General features: G+C 46.8%; 1 protein-coding gene across 12 annotated transcripts in view; it reads left to right on the top strand.

The window, feature by feature from the left end:
• The window catches only part of ATXN7L1 (ataxin 7 like 1), a 274,608-nt gene that overhangs the window by 195,379 nt on the left and 56,766 nt on the right, over nt 1-22,463 (top strand). For all 12 annotated transcript variants that reach the window (XM_010344377.3, XM_010344400.3, XM_010344406.3 and 9 more), the window contains one exon: nt 13,494-13,716. In XM_010344377.3, coding sequence (XP_010342679.1) covers nt 13,494-13,716 — 223 coding nt within the window. The remainder of the gene's footprint in view (nt 1-13,493; nt 13,717-22,463) is intronic.

Raw genomic sequence — 22,463 nt, forward strand, 5'->3', positions numbered from 1 at the left:
GTGGCGTGTCTGGCTGGTTTTGAGCTAGGGCTCTGTTTCCTGCGTGCCTTGAGAAATTAAGGGTCAAATGCACACCCACTCACACTCACAGTCAGCTCCTAACTAGATGCCACCAGTGAGTGACTGGTGGCAGGAAAACAGACCCTCGCTCTGTTTTAGGTTGCTTTCTGTCCTGGGTGTGTGTTTGTATGGTAGGGATGGTTGATCTTAAATCATGTAAAAAGTTTTGTTTTCACCAAAGTAACTCAGACCTTTTGCTTCTAAAGAAGGAAGAGATAAGGGGGTGAGAAAGGAAAAAAAAAAAAGTGTGTGTCTCCGTACCCATATGTTGACAGGGCACAGCCACACCCTGCTTCAAGACAGCTTCCTGTTTGCCACTGCCAACTGCCACTCCAAGGAGAACAGAAATGGTTCCGTTATTAGTGGCTGCTGTGGGACCATGACGGTGGGTGGGGTGAGTGACTCTGAGCGACGCCGTAAGCTTAGCCGTCAGTGGAGTCTTGTCACCTTCTCTTGTAAGAGACCATGGCCCTGTGCTGTGGAAAGGAGATGCTGGTACAGATGGAAATAAAGTACCGGTGGCCCCTCCTACCAGCGGTCCTTAAACAGTGTGTGCCCGTAGGCGTCTGTAAGTGGAATGATTTCATTCAGGGGCAGGGAGAAGACTGAGAATTTCCTCCTGAGCAAAGCTACTACCTGTGCATGTTGCTCTAATGGACATTTTCATATATCGGGGAACTCATGTTAAGCGCCTGCCATGGGTTGGCACTGTGTGGTAGCCACATTTTATGTGTTCTCAATCCTCCCCACACCCATTTATTCCACCATGAACAGAGTGAGTGCTCTTGAGGGCAAGACCCTGTGCTAAATGCCAGTGCTAAAACAGTAAACAAGACACCTGCCCTCCTGGTGTGTCCAGGCGCAGGACCCTTAGACCAGTAAACCAGTCATTACAGCATGAGATGGGCACCAAGATGAGGGACGCAGTGTGATTGACGGGCACCTGTCCTGTTGTAACTCCATGATGTGGGTATTACTGCCCTCGTTTTTTGTTTTTGTTTTTGTTTTCTGAGATGGAGTCTCACTCTGCCCCCCAGGCTGGAGTGCAGTGGCTCAATCTCAACCCACTGCAGCCTCTGCCTCCCAGGTTCAAGCAATTCTACCTCAGCCTCCTGAGTAGCTGGGATTACAGGCACGTGCTACTACGTCCAGCTAATTTTTGTGCTTTTAGTAGAGGCGGGGATTTTGCCATGTTGGCCAGGCTGGTCTCGGTCTCTTGACCTCATGATCCGCCTTCCTCAGCCTCCCAAAGTGCTGGGATTACAGGTGTGAGCCACCACACCCGGCCTATTGTTCCCATTTTACAGGTAAGGAGACTGGGGCTCAAGGGGTTAAGTTATTTCCGCAAGTCACAGAGCTAATGAGTGACAGAGCTGGGATTTGAGCCCAGATCTTTCTGATTCCAAAGACAGCAGTGTTTGCTCTGCATTTCCAGTGATTCCCAAAGCTCATGGAGCATGAAAATCACCTCAGGACCTTTTAAAAAGTCACAGATTTGGGGGCCCTGGCCCTGGTGTCCCAAGAGTGAAGAAGTCCCTGCTGCACTGGGTGTTCTCTGATGTGTAAGTGCAGCTGGGGCACTTTCTCTGTCTCCTGCATCCTGAATCCTCCCTCCATGGGGCCTGGCAAGCCCTGAGGCCTTAGCTCAAGGCCCCAGGGCAAAGGCCACTGATGCTGCCTCAAGACAGCGTGGGGAAGATTCGGTTCAGCTGTCCAGGTATTTTTATTTATTTACTTTTAAATTTCAGCTTTTATTTTAGATTCAAGGGGTATATGTGCAGGTTTGTTTTTGTTTTGTGGGTTTCTTTCTTTTCCTTTTTTTTTTTTTTTTGAGACGGAGCTGGAGTGCGGTGGTGCAATCTCAGTTCATTGCTACCTCCGCCTCCCAGGTTCAAGTGATTCTCCTGCCTCAGCTTCCAGAGTAGCTGGGATTACAGGCACGTGCCACCACCACGCCTAGCTAATTTTTGTATTTTTAATAGAGACGGGGTTTTCCCGTGTTAGCCAGGCTGGTCTCAAATGCCTGACCTCAATTGATCCACACCCCTCGGCCTCCCAAAGTGTTGGGATTACAGGCGTGAGTCGCCGCGCCTGGTCGTTTTATCCGATATTTTAAACATTGGGAATCCCAGCTCACGGATCTTCTCCCCAAGATCCTGGGGCCTGTGTCTCCCCCTGTGCCAGGTCTAGCTGTCTGCCATAACTGTCCCATCGGTGCTCTTGCCGTGATGATGTGTCATCGTAAGGTAGCATTCAACAGCTTATCTGCAAGCTGGAAGCCCTCAGTTTTCACCAAAGCTGTGATGACTCCTGTGTTTAAACACATGTGAGTTGTGCGGTGTGTTTGTGGTTTTGGTGGGGGCTACTCTGATGGAGAAGTTCAGTGCCATGCATACGAAGTCCTTGTCAACCCCTCTACCACTGGGCCCAGATAGTGGGGAGCAGACAGAGCCATAATAGGCCTAACATTACGAAGAGGATCATGGCTCTGGCTCCAGGTGGAGTCTGGCAGACTCAGGTCCTTCGGGCAGCAGCCTGCCTTCTGATGGCCATGCCCGCTCTCCTCTACTCAGAGTGAAAACTGTGGCAGCAAGCCAGGATCTGGATGGAGAGTGCTGTCCCCTGAGCACAGGAAGCCCTCTGATGACAAAGGTCTAGCAGTGACAGCACCTATCCTATCACCACTGTAATAACCCAGGGCTCATAGCCCGGTGTCTGACACGTGGCAGGTGCCAAGGAAACGCTAAGCCAAAAAAAAAAAAAAAAAAAAAGAGTGAATGAATGAAGGAGGTTTCATTTTAACCCATAGTTTTGTCTCCTTCCTGCCTTGGTATTTGCACCTACTTTCCTCTGCCCTTTCTGTTTCAGGATATGTTGGTGTTTTGTTGTTGTTGCTGATGGACTTAAACAGCTTTAACAAAGACAGCCTATTAAGCAATGCATCTCCTATCATTTCCTTTTTCCTCATCCTCATGTATTTATCAAATGCTTTTCTTTGTTTCCTTTTTTTGTTGTTTGTTTGCTTGTTTGTTTTTGAGATGGAGTCTGGTTCTATCACCAGGCTAGAGTGCAGTGGTGCGATCTCGGCTCACTGCAACCTCCATCCACCTCAGTCTCCCGAGTAGCTAGGATTACAAGCATGCACCACCATGCCTGGCTAATTTTTTTTTTTTTTTTTTTTTTTTGGTAGTTATAGTAGAGACGAGGTTTCACCATGTTGGCCAGGCTGGTCCCAAACTCCTGACCTCAAGTGATCCACCTACCTCGGCCTCCCAAAGTGTTGGGATTACAGGAATGAGCCACTGTGCCCAGCCTCAAGTATTTTCCTTTAAGTAGTGATGAGTATCTACATACTATTTGTGACATCTTGTTAATTTCCTTGTGGATGTGAGTGTACTATTTTGCATACATTTTCTTAGGTTGAGATAACTCTCCTACCTGTCTCCTACCAATCGCTTTATTATGGATTATTCAGGTTGTTTGTAGTAATTTTTTACTATAGTAAACAGTCCTGAGAATATCTTTGATTTTTTTTTTCCTTTGGGATATTTCCTGGAGGTCTATTTTCTGAACTAACATTACCAGATTACCAGATCAAAGGCTATGGATGCTTTTTAGTTCCTGTTATTATCACCAGGTTGCTCTCCAGAAAAATGTAATCCCTTGTAAGTACCGCTGGCAAGGTGTACATCTGTTTGTTTCCCCACAGGTTCTATTTCTGTGGTTTTTCCTTTTAGCTATGCTAGGTGTCCGGTGGGGGCATCCTTGGGGGCTGATGGAAGTATTCAGGGCCCTGGAAAGCCCCTGGGACTCCCCAGATCCTGCCCAATAGTGGTGATGCCAGAAATTTGCACCTTAGTATCCATGACAAATAGAAGAGGAGGAGGAAGGGGGAATGCTTCACAGGGGAAAAGTTAAAAAGGATCCTACTTCGCAGGAGCTCTGGAAGTGGGAAGTGCTCTTGTAAGAATCATCCAAGGTGGCGTTTCTGAAGTGTGGACGGAAGGGAACGTTCCAGGCACGGGGGCATGGTAGAAAGGGCATTGGCTCTGGGGCCGGGCAAGCCTGGGCTTTCCTCCCAGCTACTGAAGTCTACATGACCTTGGTCTTGTTTCACAATCTTGCTAAGCTTTAATTTCCCCATCTGATATCTAAGAAGAAAAAAATAATAATTTCCCCATTTATAACAGGGCAACTAACAGTATCATACCACGTGGTAGGGTTTTTGGGTAGATTACATGAGCTGGTGAGTGAAAAACAGTTTGCACGTTGCCTTATACATAGTAGGTACTCAAGAAGGGCTGCTTTCCCTCCCTTTTTTTTTTTTTTTTTTTTTTTTTTTTTTTTTTTTTGTGAGACAGAGCTTCTCTCTTGCCCAGGTTGGAGTGCAGTGGAACGAATCTCAGTTCACTGCAAACTCCCCCTCCCGGGTTCAAGTGATTCTCCTGCCTTAGTCTCCTGAGTAGCTGGTATTATAGGCATGTGCCACCACGCCTGGCTAAGTTTTGTATATTTAGTAGCGATGGGGTTTCACCATGTTGGTCAAGCTGGTCTCGAACTCCTGACCTCGGGATCCACCTGCCTCAGCCTCCCAAAATGCTGGGATTACAGGCATGAGCCGCCACACCAGGCTGCTTTCCTCCTAACTAAATGAATGTGCATGGGGCGACCAGATGACCAAGAAACAAGCCCAGAGCTTAGGGGATTTGGGAGCTGAGCTGGCGTGAGCAGTGTAGATCACAGGCCCACATTCATATTTGTCAAAGAACTTAGTGCCCCAGATAGTTCATGTTGCCCACAGTGGGTAGGAGGTGAAGAGGGGTAAAGAACACCTAGTGTAAGGCAGTTGATGACAGGCACCTGTGTTTAAGGAACGCCTCCTCGCTCCTCAGCCCTGCCATTTTTAAAAGGTACTGCAATGTGAGAAGGGAATGGGCACTCCAGACAAGCTCACAAGCACTCCTGGCACGGGGACTGCTTGGCACAGCTCTGCCTGCACTCGTGGCCTGCCCTGTCACCTGACTTTCCTGTGTCTTCATTTCCTCCTCTGCTGAGCAAGGCTGATTCAATATCCCCCTCTAACCACCATGGCAGTAAGTGTAGTATCTCATTATGATGGTGACACAGGAGACCACAGGCCCAGGTTCTAGCCCCAGCTCTTCCACCTAATAGTCTTATGACTTTGGGCAAGTTTGTCAAATGCAGTCTGTCTCCATTTCCACAGCTGTAAACTGGGGGGAATCGTTGCCTCCCAGAGCGGCTGTGAGTACGGCTGCCCTGGCTCCTGGCATGGCTCCCAATGCAAAGGTGCCAGCCCTGCCTCTCTCTCCAACTCCAGTTTACTTTTAGAAGAAGGTCCCTTGGAAATCAAGGTGTTTATAGGCAGCATCCTGACTGCAGCTACAAAAGCTGATCGAACCCACTGATAAGATAGAGGCTGGCTAATGACTTGCCAAGCACCTGCCCTCAGAAGTGGGGCCTGAAGGAGACTCCATGCTGTTAAGTGAGTAAGCCGGGTGCTGGCCTAAGCCCAAGTGTGCTTACACAACCATGGCAGGCCACAAGCGACTGTGGTGCTCAAAGTCTATTGGGAGGGGGTTGGTCTCTTAAAGGCCCTATTGGAAAATTCCCAACGAGTTCTTTCCAAAAATGATGCAGGGAGCCACCTTGAATATTTGCGGCCGGCTCAGCCATTCACGAGGCATCTGTGCTGAGGTTTTCCATGCAGGACATTGATGATGCTAGTATAAAAATATTTCCATGAATAAGCGTATGTATGGGAAAGGGAAGGCTCTGAATTTTTACTGAAATGAAATTGCCTGAGAACCTGATAGAGTTTATCTTCAGAAGGTGAGGCGAGCAAACTGGAGACCCCAGGGCTCTCCGCACCTGTCAGATTTTGGGGATGCTGAGAGGTGGTGTCGGCAAGCTCCCTGCTCAGCTGATCTCCAGGACTGTCCCTGGAGTTGCACCTGGATGGTTAAGGAGGCTTCGGGAAAGCAGGTGGTCTTGCAACAAGCAACTGCTGAGACTTTGGCCTGGACTCCCTGTGGTGGAAATGCCTAAAAGTGAAAGGATTTGGCTTTTTCTTTCTTTGGTTCCGGGGCCCCCAAACTCCTTGTGATTTGAGGTCTCAGGCAGTGGCATGGAGCTGCTGACTGGCACCTGCCAGCTGCCTAATGCTTACAAGGTGTTTCTTCCTCTCCCTAGGGGAATCAGCTGCCCTGCTGAAAAACCCATAGCCAGTGGGAAGGGAGAGCTCCCCTGGCTCTTTCTGGCTCCTCCTAGCCCTAGCATTATCTTCCAAGATTCCAAGGTGGTAGAGCCCAGAGTTAAGACAGGGGCTCTGAAAACATCCCAGATCTGACGTTTTCTAGCTCTGCAACGTTAAGAACTCATTGTATCTCTGAACCAAACCTCAGGAATTATACCTCAAGGAAATACTTCTAAATCACTTTTTAAATAAATCAGTTTTTTAAAAGACAAATAGTAGGTAGAGAGTGAGAGGGTAGCTAAATAATCTACAGCATGTTAATGATTGAATACTACCTAACGGTTTAAAATGGCAAGTATGTGGGAATTTGATACGTATATGTAGAATAATGATAGTTGACAAGGAATAGTCCAAAATATCCGTTGATTAGAGTTTTGTCCATAAAACTTAACTGTAGAAAAAAGAGGCCAGTAGTGCTTCTCTTACAGTATTGTAAGAATGAAATGCTGAAAGGTAAATCAAGTGTTTAGAAGAGTACCTGGCAAATAGGAAAAAAAAAATTTTTTTTTTTTTTGGAACAGAGTTTCACTTCTGTTGTCCATGCTAGAATGCAATGGCACGATCTCAGCGCACCACAACCTCTGCCTCCTGGGTTAAAGTGATTCTTCTGCCTCAGCCTCCCCAAGCAGCTGAGATTACAGGCATGTGCCACCATACCTGGCTAATTTTTTGTATTTTTAGTAGAGACGGGGTTTCTCCATGTTAGTCAGGCTAGTCGCAAACTCCTGACCTCATGTGATCTGCCCACCTCAGCCTCCCAAAGTGCTGGGATTACAAGAGTAAATTTTTTTTTTTTTTTTTTTTTTTAGACAGCATCTCACTCTGTCACTCAGGCTGGAGTGCAGTGAAACAATCTCAGATCACTGCAGCCTTGACCTCCCTGGCTCAAGCGATCCTCCCACCTCCTAAGTAGCTGGGCCTACAGGCGCACACCTGCTGATTTTTTTTTTTCTTTTCTTTTTTGTAGAGACAGGGTTTTACCATGTTACCCAGCTAGTTTTGAACTCGTGAGATTAAGCAATCCACCCGCCTCCGTCTCCCAAAGTGCTGGGATTACAGGTGTGAACCACTGTACCCACCTGAAAAATCTTAAACTATTATAACTATTGGTCAAAGGACAGAAATGGTGAGAGCAGAGGTTGCTGGTCCAAGATCATTCACTGAGGTTGTTATTGATGTATTGTATGCTTAATTCTGCACAGGTTTTCTGATAGTGATTTTCTGTTTTCAGTAGGTGAGTGGTGCTTATATCCAATATTAGCACAATAGATTGGTTTGGTCTTTCTGTCACTTGGTCTGGAAAGAAATGTGTAGCAAGAGCTATAAACTTGCAACCTTTCAGTTTGGGAATTATACCTCAAGGACATAATTCTGAATCACTTTTTAAATAAATCAGTTTTTTTTAAAGACAAATAGTAGGTAGATAGTAAGAGAGTAGCTAAATAATCTGCGTCATGTTAATGATTGAATGTGAATGATTGAACCCAGCCTTTTAGAATGGCAAGTATATGGGAATTTGATGCGTATGTGTAGAATCTTAGTTGACAAAGAATAATCCAAAATGTCCATTGATTACAGTTTTGTTAATAATAGTTACATGTATTAGCAAAGACTAAGAAAATTTACAGGAAATGGCTCTTTTTCTCTGCAATTGTTTAAATATGAAACATTTTAACAAAGAGTGAGGGATGTAACGGTACTACAAACTCTTTTTGGGCGAGACAAATGGAATTAGAGTAATTATAGGGATCTACCTTAGGCAGGCCCTTAATAAAACATAGAAAGACTTGATTAAGCCTCAGGTGGGTGAAGGCTTATATCTGAATGATGGTAATGTACAGTAGGAGAGCTTTACTCAGAGAAATCTCACCTGCACAGCTACATCTTTTTGCAAGAGCTAAGACCCTGCCTTCTCCTGTCACCAACCTAACCCACCTCCTCACCAACACAAAACTGGGTAAGTCCGCTACAGGCAGGTCTTCATACACTAGAGAAACCCAGATTAAATAGGTCTTTTTGTAGAATCCGCTCACTCTGCCCTACCTGGGACATCAGCTGTACCCATTTTCAAAAGCTTAGCTATAGCTCACCTCCAGAGTGAAGTCCAGACCACTGACACTATTGATCCCTCCACTCTAAATTCTTATATAACCTTTCTCACCTGCACCAGTAGGAGGCAAGCCTGTTCCTATAGTGTAAGGGTTGTGAGAGCCCTTCTGATTTAATTCAGCTTCACAAATAGAAAATAAGGCTTTCACCTATTTAATGCAATACAGAATCACACATCAAACAACTATTTTAAAAACTTATATTAAGGGTAAAGGGTTGTCTTCAGGTTTTAGTTAATATTTCCTCATTCCAACTTGTTATTTCAATTGGCAATTTAAGACAAGTTTCTGAACCTAAAATATGAAACCAGGCCTGGTGGCTCACGCCTGTAATCCTAGCACCTGGGGAGGCTGAGGAGGGTGGATCACTTGAGATCAGGAGTTTGAAACCAGCCTGGCCAACATGGTGAAACCCTGTCTCTACTAAAAATACAAAAATTAACCGGCCATGGTGGCAAGCACCTGTAATTCCAGCTACTCTAGAGGCTGACGAAGGAGAATCGCTTGAACCTGGGAGACAGAGGTTGCCGTGAGCCGAGATCACACCACTGTACTGTAGCCTGGGCAACAGAGTGAGACTGTCTCAAAAAATAAAATATCAAACTAAGAAAAAAAGCTTATCCACTGATATAGTTGTTTTGTGGGCCAAGTATGATGGTTCACCTGGAATCCCAGCACATTGGGAGGCCAAGACAGGAGGATTTCTTGAGTCCAGGAGTTCAAAACCTACCTGGGGAACATAGAGAGACTTTGTATCTACAAAAAAAAAAAAAAAAAAAAAAATTGAGATAGGGTCTTGCTCTGTTGCCCAGGCTGGAGTGCTCTAGCACAATCACAACTTCTGTAGCCTCTACCTGCCAGGCTCAAAAGATCCTCCCACCCTTGGCCACCCAAAGTGCCGGGATTATAGGCACAAGCCACCACGCCTGGCCTTACCCAAAAAAAGTTTTAATTAATAATTAACTGGGGCCGGGCGCGGTGGCTCAAGCCTATAATCCCAGCACTTTGGGAGGCCGAGGCGGGTGGATCACTAGGTCAAGAGATCGAGACCATCCTGGTCAACATGGTGAAACCCCGCCTCTACTAAAAATACAAAACATTAGCTGGGCGTGGTGGCGCGTGCCTGTAATCCCAGCTACTCAGGAGGCAGAGGCAGGAGAATTGCCTGAACCCAGAAGGCGGAGGTTGCAGTGAGCCGAGATCGCGCCATTGCACTCCAGGCTGGGTAACCAAAGTGAAACTCCATCTCAAAAAAAAAAAAAAAACAAATTAACTGGGACCAGGCACAGTGGCTCACGCCTGTAACCCCAGCGCTTTGGGAGGCCGAGACAGGCAAATCACTTGAGGCCAGGAGTTCAAGACTAGCCTGGCCACCGTGATGAAACCTCATCTCTACTAAAAATAACAAAAATTAGCCGGACATGATGGTGCATGCCTATAATCCCATCTACTTGGGAGGCTGAGATCTTGAGAATCTTGAGCCTTGGTTCTCCCATGCCTAGGAGAATCACTTGAGCCTGCATGGTGGAGGTTGCAGTGAGATGAGATCATGCCACTGCACTCCAGCCTGGGCCACAGGAGCAAGACTCTGTCTCAAAAAATAATAATATTTATTAGCTGTGTATGGTGGCACACACCTGTAGTCCCAGCTACTCAGAAGGCTGACATAGAAGGATTGCTTGAACCTGGAAGCCGAAGGTTGCAGTAAGCCATGATCATGCCACAGCATTATAGCCTGGGCGACAGAGCGAGACTCTTTGTCTCAAAAAAAAAAGTTTTTTCTGTAAATTTAGCAGCAGAATGCCAGGACCACTAACCAGAATTCTTTTAGAAGGTGATTGCAGAATCACTGGTCTGGCCCATTTATTTTGGTCTTCATGGCACGCTTCCTTGTGATTTGTCTTTGTTTACTTGCATAGTTTTTAACCCTTAGTTTAGCAAAATAAAATGTATCTTCATTATTCAGATTTATCTCCCCACCTAAACCGAGAAATATTTCTGTACCCGCCCACCACCAGCTTTGAGTAAGTGATAGCAAGGGAATGAATGAAGACTGCAGAAAAATCTAAAGCAGTAATGGTAAAAATCAAAATCTTATTTTCATATTGGAAGCCTCTGCCAAAAAATAAATTGCTAAACAAGACATTTCTGAGATGCAGAACGTCCACAGACTTGAAGTTAGGAGATTTGGTTCTAGTCCCAGGATTGCCACTAACTGGCTTTAACCTGAAGGCTGGCAGCTGATAACCTCATCCATCAGAAAGATCACACTAGTTGACTTTTAAAATCCGGTTCTGACCTTTCGTGATTCTAAGTTCTGCATTTTCTAATTTCCTGGCTTAGAGTCTCATTCACCTAGTTTCCTGCCTTCCTGAGAGGCAGCTAGGCCCATGTACCCAGAGCAGAGGCGCCCTGATCCTTGAGTAGCCCTGACCTTGGCAATCATCTCACCACTCTGGGTCTCCTTTGGCCAGTCAGCCGTGAGGAGGGTGGAGACGCCTGGCTGCTTCCTGCCTGTCTCACAGGGGTTGTAAAGGCCAGTACGATTTTACAAAGGGTGAATTCCTCCAAGGAAGATCTTGCCTGAGTAAAATTGTTCAATACTTGGGCTGTTATTATCGCTATGACATCCAGGAATCATGAGGGATGAGAAGGGAAGGAGCAGATATAAGCATCCATTGTATTTATGGTAATTGAGTAGAAGGAGGCCTTGAAGCCATCTAGGGACCCACTTCATCTGCAGATAAAGACACAGGAACCAAGGAAGTTTAAGTGGTGAATTGAAGGCCAAGAGCCTAATACTGTGTATGTGTGGTTGGCATGGGAGCCCAGGTCTGCTGGCTCCCAGCCCTCAAAACAGAGGCCCCAGAACTAGCTCTTTGTTCTCAAAAGCTTCAATAGGATGGCTTCTGAGAACTAATCATGTATGCAAAGGTCTACTCTGATTCAATGAAAAAAAGTACCCCGTAAATTTATTCTGTGTAGGAGCATATGAACCCTGGTCAAGCGAAAAAAAAAAAAACCAACAATCAGATGAGCCTCAAAAATCTGCTTCCTCCTAATTCCTATTGCGTCAGAAAACTCCATGCAGGCTGCTTTGAGGACAGCCTGGCAACCCATTGGTACAAGGAGCACAGAGGAACCCCAGACTCCTGTCCAAGCAGGCCATGGATGGGAGGCTGGCATCCCCCAGCTGAGGGTACCTGCAAAAGCAACCAGGGCAGGTGTGCTAACGAGAGAAGGCTCGGCTCAGCTTTGGGCTGGAGTGATCTGCCATCTTTGCCTGTCGCATTTGGCATGATCAAATTCAGCCAGCTTTTCAGATCTATGATCTCCAGCATATCTGTTATAATTTCATTCATTTATTCAACACAGGTTAATTAAGCGCTAATTATATGTGGGGCATAAGAGAGCCAGAGAGGACTTAGGCTTTCAGGAAGCTTTATCTTTTTTTAGGGCTTGGGATTCCTTCCTGTAATCATGTACAAAGTTTCTGGGCAGGTGTAAAAGAGCCTTTTGCTGGAATCTTAAATTCTTATCAGATCTGTTACCCTAAAACAATTAAGAACCACCATAGGCCAGGTGTGGTGTCTCACGCTTACAATCCCAGGACTTTGGGAGGCTGAGGCGGGCCAATCACAAGGTCAGGAGTTCGAGACCAGCCTGGCCAACATAGTGAAACCCCGTCTCTCCTAAAAATACAAAAAAAGATTAGCCTGGCATGGTGGCAGGTGCCGGTAATCTCAGCTACCTGGGAGGCTGAGGCAGGAGAATCGCTTGAACCTGGGAAGCAGAGGTTGCAGTGAGCTGAGATCACGCCACTGCACTCCAGCCCGGGAGACAGTGTGAGACTTAGTCTCAAAAAAAAAAAAAAAAAAAAAAAAAAAAAAGAAAAGAAAAGAAACACCATAGTGGGTGCACACTAGAACTTCATTTCATTACTTCATGCATCTGCTGTCCTGGTTAGTGCCCTCATCCTGCCCATTCAGTCAAAAGCTCAGAGGCTAACAGAACGTGAACAAGTGAGGCATCTCTGCCCAGAGCACTGGTTTGTTTTTGTCTTGTTTTGTTTTGTTTTGAGGCAGAGTTTCACTTGTGTTGCCCAGCCTGGAGTGCAATAGCGCAATCTCAGCTCATGCAACCTCCGCCTTCTGAGTTGAAGCGATTATTCTGCCTCAGCCTCTCAAGTAGCTGGGATTACAGGCATGCACCACCATGCCTGGCTAATTTTTTGTATTTTTAGTAGAGACGGGGTTTCTCCATGTTGGTCAGGCTGGTCTCAACCTCCCAACATCAGGTGATCCACCCACCTCAGCCTCCCAAAGTGCTGAGATTACAGGCGTGAGCCAGAGCTCTGGCGTGTTCTGTAGAACGTCAGGAAGTTGTGCTCGCTGGCCCAAGTCCATGCCCCACGTTGCAGATTCTGTCTCAAGCGTTGACATCCTCCTGCAGGAGGCCCCGAACCTCTGTGGACCCTAAGGAGGCTTTAGCAGGGGTGTGTCAACACTGCCTTCTCAGTCCCAGGAAGGAACAGCTGCTGGGCCATTTCCTCGCTCTCAAAGGCCCTTCGATTCAAGCCTGCTGGCCCCTCTAACTTTAGTGCTCCTGCAGAGTGTCAGTTTCGAAAGTTTCCTATTTGTTAAGAGTCCCACCCTGTCCACTGCCCTGAGGGACCTGTGGCCTCTGTGTAGCTGTCTAAGAATCGCTTCGGCTATACGTGGTTATCCCTCTGTTCAGGTGACACCTGGTGTCTGTCTTCTACTCCTGTGGATGTGGTTTTGCAGAAGGATGGCCTGGTAAATGCCTCCCACGAGAACCTTGATGTTAGCTTAGCGTGCCATTTGATACAGAAACCCAGAACATAATTATTGCTAGCTGGCGGAATAGGAGCATATGTCAAGACAAATCATCATCAGAACCTAGGCTTCAGGGATGCCGATGCTGCAAGAAAAGCGCTTCTCTTTGCCTGTTGTGTGTGAGTGGATGTGAGTGTGTGAGAGCCTTACCTGCTACGGATGCTGTGCTGAGTTCTCTACTTTCTGCCCCTGTAGAGAGAAGACACGGTTCAATGTGTAGACCTTCTCCCTCTCCAGCGTCTCCAGCCTCCAATCCCAGGACATCACTAGTACAGGTGAAAACAAAAGCCTGTCTCAGCGGCCATCACTCTGCCAGCAGCACCTCAAAGCCATTCAAAACGCCCAAAGACAATCTACTTACCTCCAGCAGCAAACAGCACACAGTCTTTCCTGCAAAAGGATCAAGGGATAAACCATGGTGAGTGTCGGATGCTGGCAGCTAGCTACTGTCTGTCCCCCATGCTGTTCTTGTCACCACGGGAAAGTGTTTACCCTCTGGCTTTGTTCCTGGGTGTCACATGCAGGAATCTGGGGAACTAAGGAATGAAGGGACCGAAACCCAAAATGATGGAGAGATAAACTTAAATATTAGAGAACATGTGAGACCTTTAAAGTACCTTATGGGCTGGGCATGGTGGCTCACGCCTGTCATGCCAGCACTTTGGGAGGCTGAGGCAGGTGGATCACCTGAGGTTGGGAGTTCGAGACCAGCCTGGCCAACATGGTGAAAACCAGCCTCTACTAAAAATACAAAAATTAGCCAGGCATAGTGGTACACACCTGTAATCCCAGCTACTCAGGAGGCTGAGGCAAGAGAATTGCTTGAACCTGGGAGGCAGAGGTTGCAGTGAGCCAAGATCGTACTACTGCACTCTAGCCTGGGCGACAGTGAAACCCCAGCTCAAAAAAAAAAAAAAAAAAAAAAAAAAAAGGAATACCCTGTGCCTTACAGGAGACTTTTTTATTCTCTTGAGAGTTAAGCCAAATTGTATGTAAGAAAAGGGTAACGGGGAAATATTTCTCAGTTCCACAGTCACCTCTCAATTTTCCACCCCAGTTAAGAGAAGCTTTGGTGTAAAATCAAAAGCACTGACAGTTGGCCTTGCATGGAGCAAGGCCATGGCCCTACCCCCAGCACTGGGTCCCAGGGCCCATGGAATAGTGGAATAGCCACCCACAGAGGCAAGTGATTGGGAGCTGACCACGGGAGAAAGAGAGAAAAGCCAAGTAGAAGGTCACCCCTTTGGTGGAGTGGGCAGCAGCTGCTTACAGGTGGGTGAAAAATCAGAGGCTTTTTGCCAGGCACAGTGGCTCACACCTGTAATCCCAGCACTTTGGGAGGCCGAGGTGGGCAGATCACTTACGGTCAGGAGTTCAAGACCAGCCTGACCAACATGGCAAAACCCCATCTCTACTAAAAATACAAAATTAGCCAAGCGTAGTGGTGCACATCTGTAATTTGGGAGGCTGAGGCGGGAGAGTTGCTTCAACCCAGGAGGCAGAGGTTGCAGTGAGCCGAGATCATGCCACTGCACTCCAGCCTGGGTGACAGAGCGAGACTCTAATTAAAAAAAAAAAAAAAAAATCCGAGGCTTTTAATTCATTTTGTTATCTCAACCCTTTCCAAAAAGTCAGAAAAGGTTGCCTGTGGCACAGACAGACAGGAAACTAAACTTAACAAAGATGAGTATCTTCAAATGCTGTCGGCACCCAGCTTGGAGCACTTAAGGAACTGGCTCCTGACAGCACCTCTCTGCTTATCTTTCAAGCCTCGAGAAGGCAGAGAAGGGATAAATGTGGAGTCCATCTAATTTATGTATTTAAAGAAAAAAAGTGTTCCATTCATTAATGACAGTTAATTGCACTTAAGTTTGTACCTAGGCAAGCTGTGGAGTAAAATCATCCATCAATGGGTTTGTCACTGCATGCTAGAAATTACGATGACTTAGTAAAGAGCTAATTATGTCAGATCAATTATAAAGCCTCTTGTGATGGAGTGGAAAGGTGTAGGCACGGCTGTGGAGGAGTTACCTGCCATGCAGCTGGGCCTCAGGGGCAAGCTTTGTTCTCCTCGGGTTGTTGGGATCACGGGTCCATCCTGCGGGAGGCTGCAGCTAGTTAGGGAAGACTCAGCCTGAGAGTGGTGGCTGCCCGCCCACCGGCCGTGGGAGTCTACCAGTCCCTACCCTGTAATCTGTCTTATCTGTGACCTGAAAATGTGCCTGGGAGTTTATTTACTGGGGCTGCGTGGTGTCCTGATGTAACCACAGCTCTGGAGTCACTGCCTGGGTACAAATCTCAGCTGAGTGACCTTGGGCAAGTTTTTTGATCTTGCTGTGCTTCCATTTCCTCATCTGTAAAGCAGGGCCAATAATAGCTCTATTCCATGGGATTGTAGTGAAGATTAAGTGAGCTAATTTTTATAAAGCAGCAGGCACAGTATCTAGGTCATAGTATATGTTCAATAATTATTTTAGTATAACATCGTCATTATTATTATTACATTCACATGTGTGCCAAAGGACAGAGCTTCCATCCTGGGATAAAGATTGACAAGTCAAATCTGTTAAAAAATTAGAGAAAGGGCCCTTCAGACTCAGAGTAAAGATAAAAATGATTAAATAGGCCCGGCGCGGTGGCTCACGCCTGTAATCCCAGCACTTTGGGAGGCCAAGGAGGGTGGATCACAAGGTCAAGAGATCGAGACCATCCTGGTCAACATGGTGAAACCCCGTCTCTACTAAAAATACAAAAAATTAGCTGGGCGTGGTGGCACATGCCTGTAATCCCAGCTACTCAGGAGGCTGAGGCAGGAGAATTGCCTGAACCCAGGAGGCGGAGGTTGCGGTGAGCCGAGCTCACGCCATTGCACTCCAGCCTGGGTAACAAGAGCAAAACTCCGTCTCAAAAAAAAAGATTAAATAATTTATTCAGGGTCCAGAAATGAGCTACAGAGAAATGAAATAAGAAAAGGCAGGCCAGGAGCACATAAGCCAGGAGGAGACCCAGGGGCTCGGGGAAGTTCATAAATGAATTCTCCTTGTAAAAGAGCAAATAAGGGATCTCATGTAGCCCCATGGCACCAAAAAGCACTCGCCCAAAAGGCAAACATTCAGGGAGACCATTGGATTCAAATCATGGTCTTCACTCAATCCTGTCCAAATCAACACACACTTCTTAAGACCTGCCACAGGCGAGTCCCCTTCAGCTAGGGGTAAAAAATGGTTTTGAAAGAATCAGGCCTGGCTCAATGGCTCACAACACCAGCACTTTGGGAGGCCAAGGTGGGTGGATCACAAGGTCAGGAGTTCAAGACCAGCTTGGCCAACATGGTGAACCCTGTCTCTACTAAAGATACAAAAAAATTAGCCAGACGTGGTGGTGTGTGCCCAACCTACTCAGGAGGCTGAGGCAGGAGAATCAGCCGGGCATAGTGATGTAATCCCAGCTACTCAGGAGGCTGAGGCAGGAGAATTGCTTGAACCTGGGAGGCAGTGGTTGCATTGAGCCAAGATGGCACCACTGCACTCTAGCCTGGGCAACAGGGTGAGACTCCACCTCAAAAAAAAAAAAAAGAATCTGAAGAAACTAGCCCATGTCCAGAGATGAGCAACCAAGAGAGTTGTAAGGAGGGAGATAGCTCATAGTGAAAAAAGCCTTCAAAACTAGAGCACTTACGTATGGGAAGAAGAAAATGGCACGGGCAATGTGCCATGCCTTCAAGTTGGTAAATATTCTGCGGACAGAGCGAGTGGTGTGCCACGAATGAGGCCGAACCATGGATTGCAGTGGTCTCCCCACTATCCTCCACTCCCGTCTGCCTGGCTGTCGTCCATCTACCTACCATGTCCAGGAACACGAGTCAGGGAAAAGATAGAGTCTCCAAGCCTGGAAAGATTTGGCTTTGAGCCTTAGAGGGCTCAGCCTCAGTTCTGAGAGGTATCCCAGAGTGCAGCTCTCCAGACCTGTACTGAACTAGGAGCAAGAAGCCAGTTCACTGCGTGCGGTGGCTCACACCTGTAATCCCGGCACTTCGAGAGGCTGAGGCAGGTAGATCACGAGGTCATGAGATGGAGACTGTCCTGCCAACATGCTGAAACCTTGTCTCTGTAAAAATACAAAAATTAGTTGGGCGTGGTGGTGCACACCTGTAGTCCCGGCCACTTGGGAGGCTGAGACAGGAGAATCACTTGAAACAGGGAGGGGGAGGTTGCAGTGAGCCAAGATTGCACCACTGCACTCCAGCCTGGCGACAGGGCGAGACTCTGTCTCAAACACAAAAAAAAAAAAAAAAAGAAAGAAAGAAAAGCAAGTTCAAGTCTGGGCTTGCCTCTTTCTATGTGTCCTTGAACAAGTCACTTCACTTCTCTGAGTCTCATTTTCAAGCCTGAATATTTTGAAATTCTGTATCACAGTCCTACCAAAAATTCACAAAGTTCCTCAGTGTCTCCTGAATTAAAGAGTTAGTCCCTCAGCCCAACATAAGGGACCTCTGCAAACTAGCTGCAACCCCCCAAGTCAATACTGAGTATCCAATACCACCCTATTACACCAGCTTTCCGCCCATCTCTACCCTTGATACCTTTGCCTGGAACATCCATCTGTCTTTTTTTTTTTTTTTTTTTTTTTTGAGACGGAGTTTCGCTCTCGTTACCCAGGCTGGAGTGCAATGGCGCGATCTCGGCTCACCGCAACCTCCGCCTCCTGGGCTCAGGCAATTCTCCTGCCTCAGCCTCCTGAGTAGCTGGGATTACAGGCACGAGCCACCATGCCCAGCTACTTTTTTGTATTTTTAGTAGAGACGGGGTTTCACCATGTTGACCAGGATGGTCTCGATCTCTCGACCTCGTGATCCACCCGCCTCAGCCTCCCAAAGTGCTGGGATTACAGGCTTGAGCCACCGCGCCCGGCCCCATCTGTCTTTACTCAACATTTAATGAGCACCTATTGTAATACTATGTGTGCCAACTCTATAACAAGCACGGGGGACACACGGGGCCCACTGTTGTCACACAGGCACCCTTGTGCAAGTTAGAAAAAGGTCTGGATGCAGCCTGGACCAGGTGCACAGTTGACTCATGGCCTTCATCCCACACTCATTTCCTGAGCCAGGCATCCTTTTGCAGTGCATAACCTATAAAACTGTACACTGCAGCCCCAGGCGTACAAAGTAAGACACAGACACTGTCTTAGGGAGTCTGTTAGTAAAAACATAAGCTAACACAGGACAAAGTGATAAGGACTATGAGATCGGTAGCAAAGGAGAAGGGCACCTGACCCAGGCTGAGGACTCAGGAAGGGTTTTTCAAAAGAGGTCACTTCAGCTAAATTCGAAGGAAAAGGAGTAGAAAGGAAGTAGATAAAGAAAATGGGGTTAAAATGGGAAATTTTTAATGTTATGTCCATTTTACCACCAAAAAAAAAAATTTTTTTTTTTTCTAAGAAAGTAGGAAGGGTGGCCAGGCACAGTGGCTCACGCCTGTAATCCCAGCACTTTGGGAGGCCAAAGTAGGCAGATCACCTGAGGTCGGGAGTTCAAGACCAGCCTGGCCAACATGGAGAAACCCTATCTCTAATAGAAATACAAAATGAGCTGGGCATGGTAGCGTATGCCTATAATTCCAGCTATTCAGGAGGCTGAGGCAGGAGAATCACTTGAACCCAGAAGGTGGAGGTTGCAGTGAGCCGAGATCATGCCATTGCACTCTAGCCTGGGCAACAAGAGCAAAACTCCATCTCAAAAAAAAAAAAAAAAAAAGTAGGAAGGGTGTCCCAGGCAAAGGGAACAGAATGTACAAAAGTATTTGCATGTGGGGAGAGGCAGATGTGAAACTGGGTAGGGGAGTGAGGCCCAGATTATGAAGTTCTGCTGTGTGTGTTAGGTTCAGGAATTTGGACTTCACCCTGGAAATTGCAAAGAGGTGTTAAAGGAGCACTTTTCTGTTGTAGTCCGGTCACCTCGACAGCCATATAAAAGGATGGCTCGAGGGGTCACGTGAGAAGCAGCAAGAACAGTGAGGATGTTGTGTCAACCAGGCGAGGCGCGGTGACAGCCTAGACACAGCAGTGGTGTGTACGGAGTGGCTGGGTGAGAGAAATATTAAGGAGAGAAAACGCCACAGGACTTTGGGGCTGGTCATATGTAGGGCTGGAGTACAAGGGTAGGGATTAGGACAGCTGAGTGGTGGTCCTGCCGCTTCCTCAAGGGAAGGACAGTGAGGGCCAGAGCTGTGGGAAGGAAGGAGAGGATGAGTTTGGCTGGGTAGTCAGTGGATTTTGAAATATCCGAGAAATATCCACAAACAAATGTGAGTGGACATGGACTATTTGGAACCAGGGGCCGAGAGACAGGGATGGGCCGGGACTAGAGATGTGAGAGTCATCGGTGTAGATGTGGGCATGGAAGCCGTGAGTACGGATGGTGCCTGCCAGGGAGCTCTATGGTGTGAGAAGAACAGGCCAAGGGTGGTGCCATGGAGGATTGGGACCGGGGAAGAGGCGCCTGAGGACGCTGGGTCTGCTGAGTCCCGTGTTCTTCCCACAGCGTTCAGTCCCCTTCTCTCTTGGCCAAAATCCTTACCATTCTCATCGCCCATGTCACTGGCTACCTTCTCTTAGTGCCCTTTCCTCATTCACTTCCTCCTTGCCAACAACCTGATACGCTATCGCCTTTCCTTTAATCCCCAGAGAACTTAATTTTTACCTCCCGTGCGACATTTTCTCTGGTCTTCCATAGACTCCACTTCCTGTCTTCCTCCTGCTCAGTTCTTACTGCAGGGCCTCCTGTAGGATAACCTCTCACCAGCTCAACAAGCATGGTCCTCTTGGCGGTCAATATTTGTCGAATTGAAGGAAATGGATGTGACCATTGAATGGGATTCTGAGATTCCCGTTCCTGGAGACGGCTGACCTTTTGTCTAGAATTGTTTAGACTAGCACTGTCTGATAGAAATATAATGTGTGTCACACATGTTAATTTTACGTTTTCAAGCAGCCACATTGAAAAAAAAAGTACAAAAGAAACAGGTGAAGTCAATTTTTAATAATACAGTCATAAGCCGGGCATGATGGCTCATGCCTTTGATCCCAACACTTTGGGAGGCCGAGGTGGATGCATCACTTGAGGTCAAGAGTTCAAGACCAGCCTGGCCAACATGGTGAAACCCACTCTCTACTAAAAATACAAAAAAATTAGCCAGGCGTGGTGGCGCATGCCTGAAATCCCAGCTCCTCAGGAGGCTGAGGCCAGAGACTTGTTTGAACCTGGGAGGCAGACATTGCCGTGAGCAGAGAGCTTGGCACTGCCCTCCAGCCTGGGCAACAAAGTGAGCGAGACTTCACCTCAAAAAAAAAAAGTCGTGAGCCGCATAACAACGTTTTAGTCAACAGTTGTCCCATAAGATGATTATACCATATTTTTATTGTAGCTTTTCTTTTTTTATTTTGTTTTGAGATGGAGTTTGGCTTTTGTCGCCCAGCTGGGGTGCGGTGGCACAATCTCGGCTTACTGCAGCCTCCACCTCCCAAGTTCAAGCAATTCTCCTGCATTAGTCTCCTGAGTAGCTAGAATTACAGGCACACAGCACCACACCCAACTAATTTTCATATTTTTAGTAGAGACGGGACGGGAGTTCACTATGTTGGGCAGGCTGGTCTCGAACTGCTGACCTCAGGTGAGTGATCCACCTGCCTTGGCCTCCCAAAGTGCTGGGATTACAGGTGTGAGCCACCGTGCCTGGCTAGCTTTTTTATAATTAGATATGTTTAGACACACAAATGCTTACCCTTGTATTACAGTTGCCTGCAGTATTCAGTACAGTCACATGCAATACAGGGTTGTGCCTTGGAACAAGTGGCTGTACCATACAGCTTAGGCTCAAGCACCTTTTACACTTGACAGGACAGATCCTGCCCAGACCAGCAAGAAGAGGGTGATCCATTGGAAAAGTGGAACTAGTCACTTTTTTTTATTTTTTTGAGACCAGGTAGAGCTCTGTCGCCCAGGCCAGTGTACAGTGGTTTGTGTTAGCGCACTCTGTGATGGAAGCATGACGAAATCACCTCTCATTGCATTTCTTTTCTTTTTTTTTTTCTCTGATTGCATTTCTTAGAACATAGCCCTGTCATTAAGTGACACATGACTATTTTCTTTAACCTAATATATTCAAAATACTATCATTTCAACCATATAAACAATGAGATAGATTACAACACTTTCTTTTCGTAAGTCTCCAAAATCCTGCATGTATTTTATTACACTTAACAGCACATTTCAATTTGGACACTAAATTTTCATCAGAAATATTTGATCCACTTTTAGATTTCATTAAAACTATAGATTATAAAAATAGATTGACATATCCAAATTGTTCTATATATACTTAAACATTTTCTAGGCCAGGCATGGTGGCTCACACCTGTAATTCCAGTGCTTCGGGAAGCCGACACCAGTGGATCACGAGGTCAGGAGATCAAGACTATCCTGGCCAACATGGTGAAACCCCGTCTCTACTAAAATACAAAAAACTAGCCAGGCGTGGTGGTTCACGCCTGTGGTCCCAGCTACTCAGGAGGCTGAGGCGGGAGAATCACTTGAAACCTGGAGGCAGAGGTTGCAGTGAGCCGAGATCACGCCACTGCACTCCAGCCTGGCGACAGAGCAAGACTCCATCTCAAAACAAACAAACAAAAAACGTTTTCTAATCGTTTTCTAATAACTGAATCAAGTATCTGTTCTTAAATTTTAATGAACTAAAATGAAATTTAAAATCCCACTCTTCAGCTACAGTAGCCACATTTTTATTTATTTATTTATTTATTTAGAGACAGGGTCTCACTCTGTCACCCAAGCTAGGGCTGGAGTGCAGTGGTGTGAATCTCAGCTTGCTACAGCCTCAACCCCCTGTGCTCAAGTGATCCTCCCACCTCAGCTTCCCAAGTAGCTGGTACTACAGGCACATGCTGCTGTGCCCGGCTGATTTTTGTATTTTTGATAGAGTTAGAGTTTCACCGTCTCGAACTCCTGAGTTCAAGGGATCCACCTTGAACTTTATCCTCCCAAAGTGCTGGGATTACAGGTGTGAGCCATAGCGCCTGGCCACCACAGTAGCCACATTTTAAATGCTCAGTAGCCTGAAGCGGTTAGTGGCTGCCGGATCTAGACAC

This window comes from Saimiri boliviensis, chromosome 10, assembly GCF_048565385.1.
Source record: "Saimiri boliviensis isolate mSaiBol1 chromosome 10, mSaiBol1.pri, whole genome shotgun sequence".
Lineage (NCBI taxonomy): Eukaryota > Metazoa > Chordata > Mammalia > Primates > Cebidae > Saimiri > Saimiri boliviensis.